The sequence below is a fragment of the Coenobita brevimanus genome, chromosome 52 (genome assembly GCF_032717465.1).
Source record: "Coenobita brevimanus isolate Jiangsu-jjx chromosome 52, ASM3271746v2, whole genome shotgun sequence".
NCBI classification, from domain to species: Eukaryota; Metazoa; Arthropoda; class Malacostraca; order Decapoda; family Coenobitidae; genus Coenobita; species Coenobita brevimanus.
The window spans coordinates 1,419,400-1,438,241 of NC_137005.1; the positions used below are offsets into that span (position 1 = coordinate 1,419,400).

At 42.7% G+C, this 18,842-nt stretch overlaps 1 protein-coding gene and 2 non-coding genes across 3 annotated transcripts in view; 2 read left to right on the forward strand and 1 right to left on the reverse strand.

The window, feature by feature from the left end:
- LOC145400424 (putative ATP-dependent DNA helicase HFM1) overlaps positions 1–18,842 on the forward strand; it is a 159,984-nt gene that overhangs the window by 105,608 nt on the left and 35,534 nt on the right. The window contains 4 exon segments of the mRNA XM_080272937.1: positions 10,341–10,480; positions 10,788–10,859; positions 11,850–11,959; positions 12,609–12,706. Of these exon segments, the coding sequence (XP_080129063.1) occupies positions 10,341–10,480; positions 10,788–10,859; positions 11,850–11,959; positions 12,609–12,706 (420 nt within the window).
- On the forward strand, positions 3,780–3,869 carry TRNAY-GUA (transfer RNA tyrosine (anticodon GUA)). The gene is given in 2 exon segments: positions 3,780–3,816; positions 3,834–3,869. It is a non-coding gene; the product is annotated as a tRNA-Tyr (tRNA).
- TRNAM-CAU (transfer RNA methionine (anticodon CAU)) lies at positions 4,194–4,266 on the reverse strand. Its single transcript has one exon. It is a non-coding gene; the product is annotated as a tRNA-Met (tRNA).

Below are 18,842 nucleotides of genomic sequence, written 5' to 3' on the forward strand. Positions count from 1 at the left end.
AACAAAGAAGTGTCGGTATGACAGAATCAGGTGTTTGGGAAGAGAAGCGTGTGACATGTAACTAGCGAAAGATAGAGATTAGTATGTAGTTTCTATGGACTTGGAGAAGGCGTATGACCATGGTGGCGAGGGTTTTGGTAAGCATTAAAGATGTATGGGATGGAAAATAAATATTCAGGTACGTACAGTGTAAAGTTGTTTCCAAATAAGAAGGGTATATATGCAAGTTAGGAGGCTCTGAAAGATGGAGTTGGGTGAGAGAAGCGTGATATTCTCTCTCTCTCTCTCTCTCTCACACACACACACACACACACTGACATTATATTTAGCTTCAGGCAGACTTCTCGAGCTGGAGGGGACAGATGATACAGCCTTAATATACCCCTTCAGTACTTGAGCCCTTTCATGAGTCAGCTCGCCTGGAAGCTGCAAGAATGAACTAAAAGCATTAACCGGATTGAAGGGGTGAGGGATTGTAGGGTGTAGGGGAGACTATGAAGAAAATCAGTTATTACTTACACATACAAAACAGTACTGTCGGAGCTTTTAAGTGTTTGGGGGGAAACTTGGAGCGGATGTAGAAAATGCAAGGTGGTGAGACGTAAGGAGACGGGGCTCAACTATAAGCAGGCCTAGCTAGGGATACAGAACGCATGACCGTCAGAACAAATACGCTACTATCGAGATAGCTTAACCTATAATTTCTTTCTTGCAAGGTCTGACTAGGAGTACGTTAGGCCAGTTGCCAGTTTAGAGTACTTCAGGTCCATTTGTTCACCTCACATCCCAGCCGGACCAATCAGGTTATTTCAGATTCATTAGTTACACCAGGTACGGTACTGGTACATACATTCCTTTAAGTACTTTCAGCAATGTTCAGGCCTAGTCTGAGGAACTCGGGCCAATTGCTGTCATTTAGCTCTAGTCGCCAGGTTTGACCCACTAAGATCAATACAAGGCCATGTGGGTTAATTTAGGTTCAAGTCCGGCCCAGTCGGTAAAACCAATCCAAGTGAGTTTAACTATTTTCAAGACCACTCAGATCAATGCAAGACCAATTTATTTATTTTACGTCTGTCTGAGCATTTCACATCCACTTTGGCGATTTCACGTCAGCTCAGATGATTGTTTTAAAGCCAACTGGGCCTAATCATTGTCATCTGTGTCCCCCAGATCTAACTGAACCCTTCACATTCATATAGACCAATAGTTTCCAGTTATATTAGGTACAGTCAGATCCATGCATGTACGATGTGAACCATTCACGCAATTCATGTTTATTCTGGACCTTCATGTATATTCATTCCACGACCATTCAGTTCCAGTTATGTCAAATCTGGTCCAATAAGTACTTTCAAGGCCCTCACAGCCACGAAGTCCCAGTGCAATTCAGGACTTTTCCAGTCACGTCAGATTCTTTTAGGTCCATTCAAGTAATTTCAGATCCATCCACATCTGTTCAAGTAAGCTTACATACAGTTTAGTCATTATTTTTATTTTTCATTTGCTATGCAAACCTAATTAGATTAATCCAGACCCATTTAATTTTGTCCCTTCACAACCACATCATTTCAGGTCCATTATATCGACTCAGCTTGGCATATACCGATTCAATCCTCAGCAATACAACTGTCGGAATCGCCCATCATTTTTTCTGCGTGAAGTAATCAGGAACAAATGTAGTCCAGTGGTCAATTCAGGTCACTTACGGTACTGTTACCTTCATTCTTTTAGCCATATTAACAGTGGTCAAATCCAATCAGCGCAGTGAGGGTCTGTGTTTGTCAGTTCAGGTCCTCAGGCCAGTTTCGGTTCATTAAAGTCAGTTGAGGCCCATACGGGTTCAGTAATGTCCCTTCAGACCTCTTGTTCCTTCAGGTCCTTCACAGCCAATCCGGGTACCGGAACAAATCAGGGCCATTCAGGAGCAGTTTAACCTATTCAGGCACTTTTTTTTTTTTTTTTTTTTTTTTTAAGTAATTTAGGTCGTTATGCCCATCTGAATCCAGTTAAATCCATTCAGATTCTTCACAGCCATTCAGGCTCAGTCTGGTCATTCAGATCCTTACAGGGTCAATAAGATCCAATTAGGCCATGTATGGCCTACACATTTAATCGATTCCAGTCAGGTTACGGCCAGTCACATCCATTCAGATCAGCTGTGATCTATTCGAGTCACTCTAGTAACTTTTAGCCAAGTTCAGATCCAAGTACCGGTAGATTAATTCAGGACTATTACCATCAAACTTAGCCCTTTCAGGTCGCTTCAAGTCCACCAGGTCGATTTCAGTCAGTGAATACTGATTCAGATTATGCCCGTGAAAGTGTTGCAGAAATCAGCCGTATCACTGGAATGGTTTGTGAGATGTGACAGTCAGTCTTTTTCAAGTTTTGGTCCTTTACGGTCCATTATATTGATTTGGGTAAATACAGATCGTTTTGTCATAACTGTGGAGGAGTATATAAAAAACCAGCCCCATCTGCGTAATGGCTTTTGAGATGCCTGTTCAGAAAGTGGTGGGTGGGACGGGCCGTGATGGTGTGTGGCAGGCCGCAGCAGAAGAGTAGCTATCTCCTGTGAATATGGGAAATGTAGATCACTGGTAGTCGAAGTAGTCACTGTTGATAATCGCCATTTCAGAGGAGAAACGACGATCCGGCGTGGTTGGAGAGAAGAGGGCGGGATGGGCTGAGGTGATGATTAGGTCAATAAGGACTGCTCAAAGTCATGCCCATTTGTTGAGATTTGTTGCTTCAGGTCATTCAAATTCTGGCAAGGGTGGGCGGAAACGAAGAACAGGCTTGGATGAATGGAACACGATGGTGACGCTGTTGTGTGCCATGATAAGAGAAATACAACGGAATATTGATGCTGTAGGCTGGCTGGTAGTCAAAGCAATTATTGCTGAAGTCCACTTCATCACAACAGAAATGGGTGGAATAAGTGAACAGGAGTGGACTGGGTTGTTGGTAGGTTGAGAGGTAGATTGGTATGAAATTGTGTGCTGTAAATAGAAGTGGGTGAGGTGGGATATGGGGAGTGGGCGGGATAGGATGGGATAGCAATCGGTACTGCTGAGGGAAATATGCGCAGTGGAAAGGTTGTTCTAGGTACGGTAAGTCGGTAAGTTCCAAGAGCAGGGTAAGGCAGCAAAAGATGGGTGGGGTGGAATGAAAATCAATGTGGGCTTGGAGGTGGCGTTGGCGTGGTGGGCTAGACAGGTAAAGATGATTATGAGGCAAGGTGGAACAAGTTCACCTATTGAAGACACGTGTTTTATGAGGGGCGGCTTTGGAGAGGGGAAAATGTTACTCTGATATTGCAAGAGCATGCTGATTCAATAGTAACTGTGACCCAATCAGTGAACTATTGCTGAGATATAATTTCCCATACCATTGAAGAAAACACCTCGACCTGTGAAATCTCAAGTAGAAACATACTGTCGATGATTGTACAGATATATGGTTAGACCTGGACTCTATCACAGTCAATAGCTCGGCAACACGCTACAACTTGCATATATATTCAAGCTGTGACCTGAACATAAGCGTATCGGAAATCACGCTACAACCTTTACAACATCTATTTCCAAGATTATATGGCTCAAACTTCATCCCATAAGAAAACGAGTATCTAACACTTTTTTCAGCTACAAGGAATAAAACTGTGTTGCATAAGGACAGTGAAAGCATATAAACTACTTTTACATCAAGCAAAAATGCAGTAGTATACAAAATCAGCCAAAACTGCATGGCTAGTTTTCCTCCACCTCTCAGCTCCTTCGATAGCTCAGTTGGTAGAGCGGTGGACTGTAGTGGGTTAAATAACAGACATCCATAGGTCACTGGTTCGAATCCGGTTCGAAGGACAACTTTTGCTGTCTTAAAATACTAGACTTTTCATGCGTACACTACTTCACAAGTGCTGAATGAATATAATTATTATAGAAGTACGAGGTTATCTGCACATTATAATGTACCCAAGTACCGGTATACTGCTGTAACTTCCGGCACCATGACCTTTGCATGTATAGCCTACTGTTCTGACTTCCAGTGCTGATACGCACACATAATTATCTTAACATACATATAAGCCAGCAATCACGACAAGCAGTTGCAAGCATTTCGACTATCAGTTTTTCTTGGAACTTGTGTTAATGTGTGATCATGATAATAATGACTTCAAAAAGCAATGCCCCGAGTGAGGATCGAACTCACGACCTTGAGATTATGAGACTCACGCGCTGCCTACTGCGCCATCGAGGCCATGGAAAGGACAGGAAAGAATCCCTGAGAAAGGGACAATGCAAAATAAGGTCTTTGATGTATGAAGAAACTGGATTGGTATGGCATGTTATTTACCTACATAATATGAACATCAGGTTTACAATACAAACTCCTCCACACAGCTGAGATAGCACCAAGGGATAACACCGGGCTAAGTGTCCCTACAAGCTAAGCAGATACCAAAGAAACCCCACCCCAAGTAGGTTAGTCTGTGGCATTGATATATACGGTACAAGCTTAAACTGCAAGACTACGAGCCTACCACTTAATGTTATGCTGAAGGCAGGCATACAAGACCTTGTTCAACAGAGGGCCACTTGAAAATATAAGGTACTTTTCTCCAACACAAAGATACTATTTCTATCGCCATTATACCACCGCTGTATCAACAACAGGGTCCCATGAGAATGCAGGCTTTTGCGTGGGGGAAAACAGGCCAAGACGAAGACTTTGTAACATGGGCGTTAAATCACTGGAATCACACACACACACACATAGCCACAGCTGATCCTTGCTTTACCGAACCCTGCTAGACCGGATAGCTATTGGATTTATTGAACACTTGAGAGCCCCTGGACAAACCGTCATACATATCGGATCCCATCTGGTTAATGGGAAAAATCACGCGGACCCACCGGACGCTTTTTTGTTTTATCGTACACTACCTTTCACACAGGACCTATGACAAGGCCTACGAGATAACTTCCCGTGCATGGGGTGACTTAGAATGCAGCTACCAGCGTTGGTGGCTGCATTTTCCAGCCTGCTTGGACTAGTCATGGAAAGTTCTGTGACAAGATTGTGAAATTATGGGCCGAGCTAGTTTACAATGGATATTGTTTTCAATTTTAATACTACAAATCTACAATATTCTATTTTACTCATTTATTATTCCATTATGTGCTTGAAATCCCTCTTTAATGGGGGACCATCGGACTTACTGGATGACGACTTTTTCCAGTATTAATTCCAAAATAGTATATAAATTTTTATTCTGCAGTTTTGGTATTGTCATTTTTAATTCCATGACCAAAAAAAAATATTTTGACTATTATTATTATATTATTATTATTATTATTATTATTATTTTTTTTTTTGGGAGCAAAGATAGAGCAAAATCAATTTTCATGGTGGCCATCTTGGATTTGGCCCCCAAGTGGAGTTAGCCCGCACTTCTGGGAGGGGCACCGGTACCCCAGCTAAATTTTGCTTAAATGACCCAAAGAACTAAAATCAGTCTTCAAAATTCGGTTCAGAAAAAATGGTCACGGATTGTATTAGAGAGTTTCCTACCGGACTATCCGATGCCAGAAAATTGGTGTGTGTGTGTGTGTGTGTGTGTGTGTGTGTGTGTGTGTGTGTGTGTGTGTACACATCATAGCTTGCCTCTTCTGATAGAGTTGTATTAATTGATTCAGATCTTACAACACTACCTGAAAGAGAAATCAGTATCATGCAGTAAAAATCGTGAACTGGCATGCAGAAAAGAAAGACATGGCTGTTAATGTGGAGGCTAATATATGCCGCAAGAGTTGTCATATGCACAAAAACATGAAGTAATAATCAGCCAGCCTGACTACAAATAGCTTCAACAAATTCTATATATTGCCAGACGCCTTAATCCCTTAAGGAATGACCACAAACAAATCACCACCACGTCGCCCTGTCCCCTGCCATTTCCCTGCCCTCCCCCAAGCTCTCACCTCCTTTCATATACCTCCGCTTCATCCCTCCATCTCATCCTCGGCCTCCTCCTTCCTCTCCACCCCCCCCTCCACCTCACTCACATACACTCTCCTCGTTTGTCCCTCGTTCTCCATCCTTTCCACATAGCCAGATCGCCTCAATGTATTTCTCCTAACGCTTTCTCACCCACATTCACACCACAACGCTTCTTCACTTCCTCATTTGCCAGTATGTCTCTCCATGTAATTCCACATGTTCCATTCAGATAACTCATTTCCGCTGCTCTCACTCAAGACTTGTGTCCTTCCAACAACGTCCAAGCTTCACTTCCATACGTTAGAATTGGTATCACAATTCTGAGATGCAGCGACTTTCTTACTTCCATGCCCACTTCCCTATTTCTTATCACTGCTTTCAAAGAACCAGCAACCTTTCTTCCTTGCTGTACCCTTTCAAGCATTTCATTCTCCAAACTTCCATCTTTAATCATCACACTAATCAAGTACTTAAACGCACTTACATTTTCCATCTCCACACCATCCAACTTCACTGTACATTCAGAGACTTAATTTCTCTCAAAGACCATGACTTTACTCTTCCCAACATTCACCTTTAGATCCCATTTCTTACACACTCCCAGACTTATTCATGGAGCCATGCAGTTCCCCTTCATCTTCACAATACTGTATCATCTGCAAATAAGAGTACAGGGAGTTTCCAAAGGCTGCCCCCTCTCATTAGGGTCGCTCCAACATCCACTGCCCTACCTTGTATCTCTGTTATAACCCCATCCATATACAGATTGAACAACCATGGAAACGACGCATTCTGTTTCAATCCAACATTCTGATAGAAAAATTCACTCAGTTCACTATCCACATGCACTGCAGCCTTAACAGCCTCATACATAGTCTTCGCGGCATTCAACAACAAAATAATATACGAAAATCAAGTCAGTATCAGTTCCTGCAGTAGCCTACAAGGTCCTTCCAAGGTAGACTGAGGGACGTCCTGAACGAATGTATGATACCCCATTACAGGAGGAATATTTCATCGCCCGAACATATGGCATTCAGAAGTTGAAGGTCACTAAGATTGGTTCAAAATAACCTCTGAAACTTACTGTAAACGGTGAAGGATGAAGAGGAACAGGGAAGGCCGTAGAAGCTTGCCAGGCAGCAATAATTTGAGGCGTTGGTAAAAACGCACGCAAGCCACGCACCGCGATATTTTACTGAGTTACCTAAACACCGCCCGGAGAAAGGGGATACCAGCGTTTTGCTCGAATAAACTTTTAACTTTTATTTGAAACTCCGAGGTACTTTTAACTCAACTAGGGAAACCTCTTGCGAAAACATGCCAGACGAATATGGCTACTCTTCTTATTCAAGCCACTGGTCTTTAGAGGTTTTGCAATAAAGACCACGGGTCGTCTGAAATTTGTTGCGCCAGCCTGTTTAGAACCCTTGTAACACATGATGTGTATCTGCATTTCTCATACAATTTCGTACAGATAATGTTTGAGACAGGATAAAAGAACTTGACGACAGAGATGCCGGGACAATGTTCAAAGGCGGTCTTGTGTATATCCGCACAATTTGCGTTAAAATACGCTTATGTTTGTTTTTTGCCTAGGTTTAACGGCACCCTAAAGCCGGACGTCTGGTCACCTTCGTATCAGACAGTCCGGAAATATGGTAAATATGTGTAACAGGAGATGCAAGTTTCCATGTCTCGAAGCATTAGTTCAGTATCTCTAATATGGAATACCATCACTACGTCTTAACTGAAGCAGTAACAGTAGCTTGCTTCGGTCCGTGTTCAAACATTACAAACCATCTGGCTGATTAGAAACAACTCCATGGAACGGTTCAGTACATTCATTATCCTTCCTCTTATATACATGAGTATTGACTGAAGCATTATTGCAATCTGCAGAGCCTATTTAACTTTTGGTTACTTTTGATGTTGTTTATTTGAGAATCTGGGGGATAGTAACGGGTAGTCATTTGCCCATCCATCCGGGGAGGATATTATTTCCCCTCCCACCTCCTCAGTCTCCGTCCATGGTTTCACTGCTTAGTTTACAATTTTTTGGATCTCCTTCGGATTCTTGGAGTCATGCCCACCCACCACCTCTCCTCTATGTTTGGAGATAGTTCTTTCCAACTCTACAAACTCCTGCATGGTGGTTGTAACAAGGGCTCAGAGTAATGTGTGTCTGCAGGAGCGAAGGGATACGGATTTTTCTGTCATGTCAGATACTGTCAGGGATGTTGTTTAGTCCCTTACCCAGGCCCTGAAGTAGTCTAAAATGATGTGGGTCAAGGTAGCGTATCCTCTGACGCCCTGCACTCCGTAAGAGGTAATACAGGAAGATGGACATGCAAAATTTTCCAAGTCCCTTCATGTACGTACAGTACACTGTTTATATCAGATTTTTTTTTTTCTTTTCTGCCCTGAATGTCTGAATCCATGCTAGTTGTCGGTAAATATCGTGTTTCTTTTACCCTTGTGCCTATCAGCATATTTGTGACTCGCGTGCATGCAGGTGAGGTAAATAGTAAGAAAATATTTCCGATAGACTGCAAAGTATTTATGACATTTATTGAACTGGGAAAAGTAAAAGCGCATGACAGCATAAATAAGACAGGAACATGGAAGGCTTAATATGTGTTATTTGGTCTGAAAACTGCTGAATGCTGCAAAATTTTTATGATGATATTGTAGCGTGTGTTTAGGGAAAAAGAATCAGATTTTTTTAGTTGTCCGTGAAACAAAGGTGTGTGGTACCTATATGACTGGCCACTGGAGATGTGACTGGGGTTATGAGAGTTAGAGCAGAGTTTCAAAATAGGACGGATGATGTATGGAGGGATGGGATATTCGTGGCCTCGTGTGTGCAGCTGGTGTTATGCTCATTGTGAACGGAATCTTTGTTGACTGACTGAAATTCTTGTGTTGTTTCATGTTTGTGGCATGCATGGATCTGGAAAAAGTATATGACAAGATGGAAAGGGAGGAAGTGTGGAGGGTATTATGTTTAAGATAGAACTCACGTGAATGCCATTAGGGTTTTGATGATGGTAGTGAAGCATGTGTGTGAAGATAGTGGGTCATTTAGTACCAGTGTTAAGTAAGATGTTGTGTGTGTGTGTGTGTGTGTGTGTGTGATGTTCTCTTGGTTTTCCAGAATGTGTATGTTGAAGTCGTTATGAAAGAGGTCATAATAATTACGAAAAGGAAAGTAAAGCAGGTAATGATGGGATGGAATATTTTTAATCTAAGGCATGAAGTTGGGGCCTTGCTTTTTATTGATACTGAACGGGATCTTTGCAGGTTACTTCAGCGTTTTCGTAAATGTGAGTGGCGAGGTCTGATAGTAAATGTAAATAAGAATAAAATGATGATTGCTGAGAGAGGTGACTGGCAGTGAGATATGGTAGTTAGTTCCAGGCTTGAATTACGCTTGAGTATGTCGGTGGGTGTATTGACAAGAGAGAGAGAGAGAGAGATGGGGAGAGGTAATGTGTTAACCCCTTCCGTTCAGTGGCGTTTTTCACTTTATTCTTGCTCATTACAGACGACAATATGCAGGTTAAGAAAGGCACCCAGTAGCCGAGGAGTTAATGAGGGCTGTATGCAAGTGTCCAGTTCGAAAAAAATCTCCCCCATGTTTTATGAAATCGTCTACAAGTGTCCACTTCGAAAAATATCTCCCCCATGTTTTATGAAATCGTCTGTTGGTAGCAAGAATAAACCTAGTAGGACGTTCCAGGATTCAAGGGGTAGAAGGGACGAGAAAGAAAATTTTTTGATGTTTTGAAAGACCATGAAGTGAACATTAAGGAGGCTGCAAGAGGACTGCATGAAGGTGTATTAGTGCTCACATTAATGGGTGAATGTGGGACTTTCTTATGGCATGAATTGATTTAGGAAGGGCAAGATGTTAGAGCAGTAAAAAATTGGAATGTCTACGCCTTTCACTGCGATGACGAATTGTTTCTTTTTGATCAGGCAACCAAGACATTTTTATTCAACGAGAAAGACGCCAAATAATTCAGGGATTATAATGAATGATGCATCTAACCCAACGGTCCAAAAAAAATCTCTCCTAAGCTAAATATTATAATCTGAAGACAGCAAGAACAAATATACGGGACCGGACTGAAGGGGTTAGAAATTGTATATGGATGGCTACGACTGGGAAGGGTAAGAAGAAATTCGTGAAAATTTTATATCTATCTATCTATCTGTTTATATATATGTATGTATGTATCTGACTGGCTATCTCTGTTTCTGTCTATCTACCTACCTATCTGTCTATCTATACATTTATATATAATGTTGTTGTAATGATTCAACAGAGATGTGCACTCGGGAAGTAAACGCCCTGGCCAAACACGGTCTAATTACAATGGATGAAGTGGAGATGAAGCCAACCCCACCTGGGCGTCTCATGGCTCGTTACTGCGTCTCCTTCAACACAATGAAGACGTTTCTGCAGGTAAACACACACACACACACACACACACACACACACACACACACACACACACACACACACACACACACCTCTGGGTAAATAAGAGTGTAAACATTCATGGTAGCCGGCAAAAGTTTTAAACCATACGAACGGGTAGCTCATCGATAATATTCCACAGTCACTGATAACTCTGTATTGATATTAAGTAATCATTGTGCATGCAGACACAAGGTACAAGGACACTATGAACAAGGCAACTATTTGTGTATCTATATAGGATCTTAGTTCTAGCTGGCTTCAGATATTTCGTAACACTTTCCTTCTGCAGCTTCGAGGTGACGAGAGCCTAAGGGAGCTGCTAGGGATCGTGTGTGAGAGCCGGGAGTTCTATGACGTCAAGGTTAGTGTGTTCAGACGTTCAGGCCCATAGTAAGTGGCCTAAGAAGCTTCGTAGCACTTCTTCCATAGCAATTTGTTTTGCCTGTATGGTGTTTATATCTCGTGAATAGCGACAGAGTTTGCACGAATAACATACAAGGGAATATCCAGGTACAACTTACAGCATAAATCGCTAAGGGAGAGGTGGTTCAGATTCTCAAAAGCCACTTAGGCCTTGTTCTCGTCGAGGAAGTTCCCTAACACATCTTCCTAAGTGACTTATTTTGCTTCTTACACCTAGCTATTTACTTTGGGATACTTAAATAATTCAAACATCACCAAACATAAATAGCGCTTAGAATTACAGAGCCGGCCGTATCCAAAAATAAATCGCTAAAAGGAGAGGTGCTAGGGAGCCTCCTTAAGCAACGAGAATACGATCTTAGAATACAACCCTGTGATCTTTTTCATTTTCATCTTTCCACCACCAAACTGTTTTATGCAACCCAAGAGCTCCCTTTGACTAGTGAGTATAAGTGAAGGCTTTAGCTAACCCCCGAAGGTCCAATTGTTCTAAAGGGAATAAAACTATATTGAGGCAACAATAATAAAATGGATAATAGCATTGTACTGAAGGCATTAAGGTTGGCAGTGAGACATCATTGAGAGAGCACTTGTCTGATATCACTAGTACGCCACAACAACAAAAACTTAGTAGATTACACTTTAGCTCTTTTACCTTAACCTGGCCCACATTTTCGTCCTTTTGCAGCTTGTGTCACGAGCTCAGTGGCAGAAAGATAATAGTTACTATGGCTCTGTATATTTTCCATAGCACTACATGGCTTGCACCATACCCAAATGATAGTCTGTTTAAAACTCAGCATGCAAGAGGGAGAGATGGCAGTTTTAATCCAAGGTAGAGTGAAAAGGGTTTAGATAGTAGTAGTAGCAGTGCAGTTATTATTTTGATCTTGCTGTTAGTTCACTTCTTGGTTATCTTTGCTTGTAGGTGCGGGTGTCAGAGAAGCGTGTGCTGAATGACATCAACAAGAGCCAGAACTCCTCGGTGCGCTTCCCCATCAAGGGCCGCATCAAGACCAGGGCACACAAGATTAACTGGTACGTACTTTCATGCTGTTCACACCCACTCTAGATTATTCTCTCTCTCTCTCTCTCTCTCTCTCTCTCTCCATACATCTGTACTTTAACGGACATGGCACTCACGCACCCTCTCACCGTACGTAGCATACTGTACACGCCCTAATGCTAACCCCATAACAACGATGACGCCTTTTATATGTAACTCTTTGCCGCCTCCAGTAGATTTTATGCAGCCTAGGAAGGACCTCTCGTAATGATAGTGAAGCCAGAGTATAAAGTTTTTAGGTATCCTGTATATTAGTAAAAATAAAACTTGTCATCTCCTCTGTGTAATCAGCCAGATCGAAATGTTTGGAACGCTTGAAAGGCATGAATTAGTTTTATTAGTATGGCGGCGGCTTAAAATAAAATCTTCATACCACTTCGCGATTTTATTTAATTGATGGGCAGCCTTCATAGTAGAGTTTAATGAGGATAGAGTCTAACCCTTTCATTGTGAGAGGCCCCCCCCAAAAAAAAAAATAAAAAAAAAAAATAAAAATAAAAATGATAATAATACTGTAATAACAGTCGCGTGGAGACAGTAAGTTAAAATCAGTATGTGGAATCTGACGTATAAAATTAATGTTTGATGCTCATTATAACTTTAGGCCTATTCTGTGCCCAGCTTGGTGCAGGCGACGCTGGGAAACCAAAATGTGGTGGAGCCAGGCCTTAGCCAGGAGGTGGGCAAGATTATGAGGAGTGGACAGCGTATCACCAAATGTAAGGACCGGGAAAGAATGTTTATTATTATTATTAGTAGTAGTAGTGGTAGTTGTAACTGTAGTAGCAGCAGTAGCATTAGTAGTGGTGATGGAGGTGATTGTGTTGTTGTTGGTGGTGGTGGTGTGTATTAATACAGTAGATGTTTATTGTAACAGTCTAGCGTACAGAGACGCAACCATCTTCCCAAATTTTGACGAATATATGTAGGAAAAATCGAACCATTTGAAACACACACTAGTAGATATAGGGTTTTCATTGCATATTCGCCAGGTGTAAATTCTGTTTAGACACACCTAGGAAGATAGTTGTGTCTTTGATGGTGCATTTGCCTGTGCTGTGTATGCGTGTAGGTATGCTATTTTTAGATAACCATATCTGTACTGTGGCGTATGAAAATGTGATATTAAAAGATTTGATGCCGTACAGAGGGGTGAAACATGGACTTTGCTCGTCTTACTTGTCCCGCGCTGAGGTGCAAGATCGCCACGGCCGATTTAGAAGTCCATTGCTCCTACAAGGTACTCCACTTCTGATGCAGGCCAGTTGACTAGGGGATAGAGTTGCTTTCAGCCCCCTTGGAGTGGGTTTGTGTGGGATATGGGACTGGGACCTTTTGCTGAACCGGGTCTAACTTGCTCTCGAAAGTTTCTGTGCTGCAGTTACTGATGTCCCTGATGTGTAGCATAACAGTGCCTCTTACCTGTATGCTTTTGTTTACGGAGGAACGTTCTCGACGAGGAATTATAAATTTGTAACTACGTGGTCATCATTTGGAATATCGGGGGTATAAGCTACAAGACCATTTCCAGACAAGTACGCTCAGGTGTTTTTGTCCCCAGCTCTAAACCTAGATGAATCAAAGCTGCTGATAGGGTCATGGACAGCTCTTCACGTGTTGTTACGATAATAAATTACCAGAACGAGAAGGCAGATAAAGATGACGTGACACAGAAGACGGATAATCAGAGGGTAAAGTATTTTGCACTTTCGGATTATTCGTATCATACTTTAGTTAATGGTAGAGTTGCTGTTTTCTGTGAGGGGTTTGCGCCGGTGAGCGTTTTCCTACTCTCCTCTTAAAGGATTACTAAACCTTAATACAGTTGTTAGTTTTGTCCTGTCCCCGTCTCCTCTCTGATCCTAACCTTTGCTGATGATATCTGCATCCACTCACCTTCCCTCGTCACTCTTCAACGTCTCCTAGTTAAGATCGGCCTGCAGCTGCTCGTGGCTCAATCATCAACACTGCCAAAACCAAACCGTTTACTGGCTAAGGAGAATTCGTTTGGCACTCAACTGTCCTCCAGCTTTCTGGCTGATATCCCGCCAGTATCCGTGCTGATCTTGTCACTGTCATCCCTACTAACCCCTTGCCCCCTGCCTGGACATGTCCGACTCCTGCAGTGCACAACACACCTTCTGTCACTGCTTCTGACCGTTTACCAAGCCCTTCACAGGTCTCCATCACTGAAACCCGTAACTCCGTAGCCCGCACCTACCCATCCCATCCACGTCTACTCTGACGGTTCTGCCCTCGCTAACTACTAACTGCGGTAATGCAGTATGATCAGAAGTTATTAGATAATTGTACTTGTTTCCTCTTCGAAGTTAAGCCGCTCAGGTTGCGAAAAGTTTCACTGACGAAGTGGGTGGTTACTGTCCCCCTTGAGCAAGGGGACGGGTGTGTGCGTGTGTGAAGGTCACAGCCTTGCCCTTAGATCGGACTATATGAGCTCTCAGCTCCCTTCCGGGAGGGTAAAAGCTGACGATCACGACCATCAATTGATCCTGACCGACCCTGTGAATTACACACACACACACACACACACACACACACACACACACACACACACACACACACACACACACACCTAATAAACGGGTTGGTCGGTAAGGTAATACTGTCCCCTACTGTCAGCTCAAGTTCAGAGTAGCCACCTTAGTGCTCACGTGGCTGGCCTTGATCTTGGTGTCACTTAACAGCACATGGGCGCCACCCAGCATGCTTCTCCTGATTCATTTCTCTACTGCGACTGATATCTGTCTCTGGCTCCACCTACCCACCCAGTCCGTTGACTTTTTTTTTAAATTTCTTCTAAAGACGACATTCTCCCTGTGTATGATACACATTTGGTTGTGAAAGATTTACTGAAGGCAACGTCTAACACCTCCATTCTGAATATTATCTTAAGCGGAGTGGAACTGTGTAATGATACCAGTATATATAAATACTAGTGTTTGGCCGCAAAAATTTGCGGAACCAACTAATAGCCTTTCCATCGGAAAATGTTTGCAAATACCATTATATTTGTTTCCATGCCGTTATTTAGCCCACGATGACCATTTCTGACCGGAAAGTAAAAAAAATACATGTTTTCAAGTGTCGCGATTTCCAACAATTTCGAGCCGTGGCGTCGCGCGCTATAGCCAAAATTTTAGTTTGGTATTTTTCTGACACTCCCTGGACTTACCCCAGCCTAATGCAAAAAGAAGTAGGTCGATATCTATTACCATTCTCATGAAAGAAACGAACAAAAGCATAAACAGACATACGCAGACACAGCTTGACTTATTATTTTGATATAAATACTAGTCCGTATAGATGACATCATGGTAGAGTTGGAGTTAATGTGCATATTATCACACGATCCCGCAGTCACTTTTCAGCCTCTGTCCTCTATTCCATATCAAGACCACTTTGCTTCTTTGAATGGCTTTTCTCGCCGCATCCATAGGTCTTTACTCTCCACATCCATAAGCCAGTACTCGCTGTTGGACCGCAGGGAAAGGACTGTTATTTTTGTCCAGGGTCAGACTAATAATAATAATAAATAATGTGACAGCTACAAGCACGTTCGTGAACCGCGTCTGTGTCGGCATAACAGTCAGCCGACATACCCATCCTGGGCGGGAAAAAGTGGGCAGGATGGGACTGGGATGGGTGTGGGCGGTGCGGCAAAACATGGAAGTATGCAGTTTGAAGATGGATGTTCAGTGTCGACCAGGAATGTGTTGTGATACTGTATTTCCCTTCAGGTTTTTCATCTCAAGCCCGTAATTTCGGAGATTTAGGAAGTTCCCTAGCCCTTCTTCCTTACCGATTAATTTTTGGATACGGGTGGCCCATAAAGTTTTGTACGTTGTTTATTCAGAGTAAGGTGATATTGGAATAATTTAGGTAACACAGAATAGGATGGCAAGGTGTAGTGAGCGAAATAAATCGCTTAGGAAGAGGTGTTAGAGAGCTTCCTTATCCGAGGAGAATACGGGCCTTGAGCCCTCATCGGCACGAATATTGGAAATCTTACACACACACACACACACACACACACACACATACACACACAAGACTACACCTCATACCTCAGTAACACCCCTCTTCATCCTGCTTCATCCAACACTACACGTCAGAAACACAAACACCAACCACCACATCCATCCTAAACCTCCAGCCAGACAGCATCAGTCATGAACCACTGCGAGATGTCCACCCCTCAGAAGCTACCCTACCTAGAGAGACAGCAGCACACCTGGCCAGATTGTGATGTAGCTGCCACCTTTCCCAGCTTTAGCAACAACATAAAGTACAATAATTTACTCCAGTCCATCTTTGCCTACACTAAAACACTTACATTGTCTGCCACACTTGCCACAGCACAGACACTTCTTCAACACAGTATTAACAAGAGATCTCCGGGTGCGCCTTGCTGAAGTTGCCGGGGTCCAGTGCTTCAGTGGCGTTGCAAGAACATCAACATCATCATCACCAACAACAGGTCTTGGTGGGGTGAGGGGGTTGAGTCTGGAATAATGGTGTAGTGGGTAGTGGAGTTGATGGATGTTTGTCTGCAGCAGAGTCTGTCAATTTTTTTTTTTTTTTTTTTTTTTTTAATGGAAGTTCGACAGGGGATAAAATACGTGGGTTGAGCAAAAAAGACTACATGAAAGAGTTGGGATGGTGGTGGGACAGGGCGGGATGATAACACCCATTGGAAACAAGAGTTTTATGGAGGGCGACCCTGTCCTGGGTAGAAACCAATGAATGAAAATGACGAGAAGAGTTAAGTGTTAATCATGACCAGATCTGATGGTGCACAGAGAAGGAACGTGGTGCCCGAGAATGTCAGTAGCAAATGTGAAGAGGTTGAGGACTGGAAAAACAGATGTTGATAAGGCATATGAAGAAATGGTAAAAGGAAATGAAAAGGATACAGTAAATAATGATCTGTTTGCGAGAAAAGTGTCTGAAAACCTGGATAAATGGCAGTGGCGTACCTGAGGGGGGGGGGGCTGTTTGAAACTGTCCCCTGGGCCCCCAATTAAGAGGGGCCCCCAGAAGCCTTAAAAATTTATAAGCTTGTTTATTAATGTTCATCCATCCATCCATCCATCATCCAATCCTACGTTGCCCAGTGAGGAGCGTAGGAGCCCGGGGCTAGGCAGTTGGTCTTGACATTTAAGATGAGTGACCAGCCTTACTCATCCCTGAGTGGCATTACGTGAGCAATAAACCCCAACCATCCCTTGGATATAAACCTTCACCGGCTCAATCCGATTGGAGCACAATAATTACCCACTAAACCACCAGGCGCCAAAATTTGGTTATATGGTTTCCACCCAGCGTAGTAAATGGTTTCCTGGTATACAGGAAACCATTTGGCTTGTCACTCAGTGTAGAGTCACCCATAGGCAGAAAGAAGAGGAAAGAATGAAGGAATGAAAGACAGAAGAGGGAGTGTAAAGTCTCCCGTAGGCAGAAGGACGAGGAAAGAATGAAGGAAAGAAAGATAGAAGAAGATGGAAGGAAAGAAGGATGGAGGAGAGGACAGGGCAGACATCCGAGAGCAGCACTACATTGAGTGAGTGGATGGTGAGCGCCCCCACCTACCACATAAGATATTTATCATCCCGACAGTCCGGCTGAGATATTAGATAAGTTTTGAGAATAAGGGGGGCTAGGTTCTTTGCGGGGCTCCCCTCCAGGAGGGGGGCCCCGCAAAAAAACTAGCCCCCCTGGCCCCCAGATATCTAGGTACGCCCCTGATAAGTGGACTAACTTCAGTGGACTAGGAATTGGTCGTAATTGTGCCCGTGTACAAAATTAAGATAACCAAAGTGAAGGTAAACAGGTATCGTGGAAAAAAAAAAATGTTGAATGTTATAGGAAATGTATATACAGTATATGAAAAAAAAATAATGGTCGAGTAAGCAAGACAGATATTAGAGTGTTTCATGAGTGATGAATAGGATGGTTTATTGACTGGTAGGGGATGAATGGATCAAATATTTGCTGTAAAATGGTAGAGACAGTAAGTGATACAGACTGCAAGTTATTTATGGTAATTATGGATCCTGAAAGAAGCGTATGACTGGGTACATAAGGAGGAATTATGGACGGTGTGAAAGTATGTGTGACATAGATGGAGAGCTGCTGAGTGATATAAAATATTCATGTAATGGATATTTAAGTGAGCGTGTTGGAATGAAGCAATTATGTGTGATATTCCTGTGGTTAACCAGTATAGATGAACTTACGAGAGGTTAAGCAAGAGTTATGGATGAGACAGTGAGGTTAGTATGTCTCTGATCTGATGTATATATGCAGATGATGTTGTGTTGCTGTTGATATTGAAGAAGATCTTTGCAGACGTTCAGAGTTATGAAAACGTCAGCGAGTTGGGGGCCCAGAAAAATTAATGTAGATGAGAGTAAAATGTTGGTTCTTGAGAGAAAGGGTGACTCAGGAGTGATTATTGGTGAATGGAGAAGGATTTGAATCGTTGGAAGATTTTAAGCACTTCCGTGCTGTGACAGAAGCCAGACGTAATGTGTAAAAGAAGCCGAGAGTTTACTGTATCCGGGAGGAAAAGTGACCGGTCTTATGAATGCATTAATACAAAGTAGGAATGCATACAAAACAGGTTGCTTAGGCCGAGACTATGGCTGAATTTAATAACTGCACGAGAAAGTGGAAAAATGAAGTTGAGGAAGCAACAGACTCGACAAGGGATAGAAGTGGCTGGATGAATTATGTTCGGTGATGCACATGACAGAGTTGCACTTTTTTTTTTTTTTTTTTTTTTTTTTTTAAGCTGGGTACTCGACGAAACGGTCTTTCTCCCAAAGGCGTTAA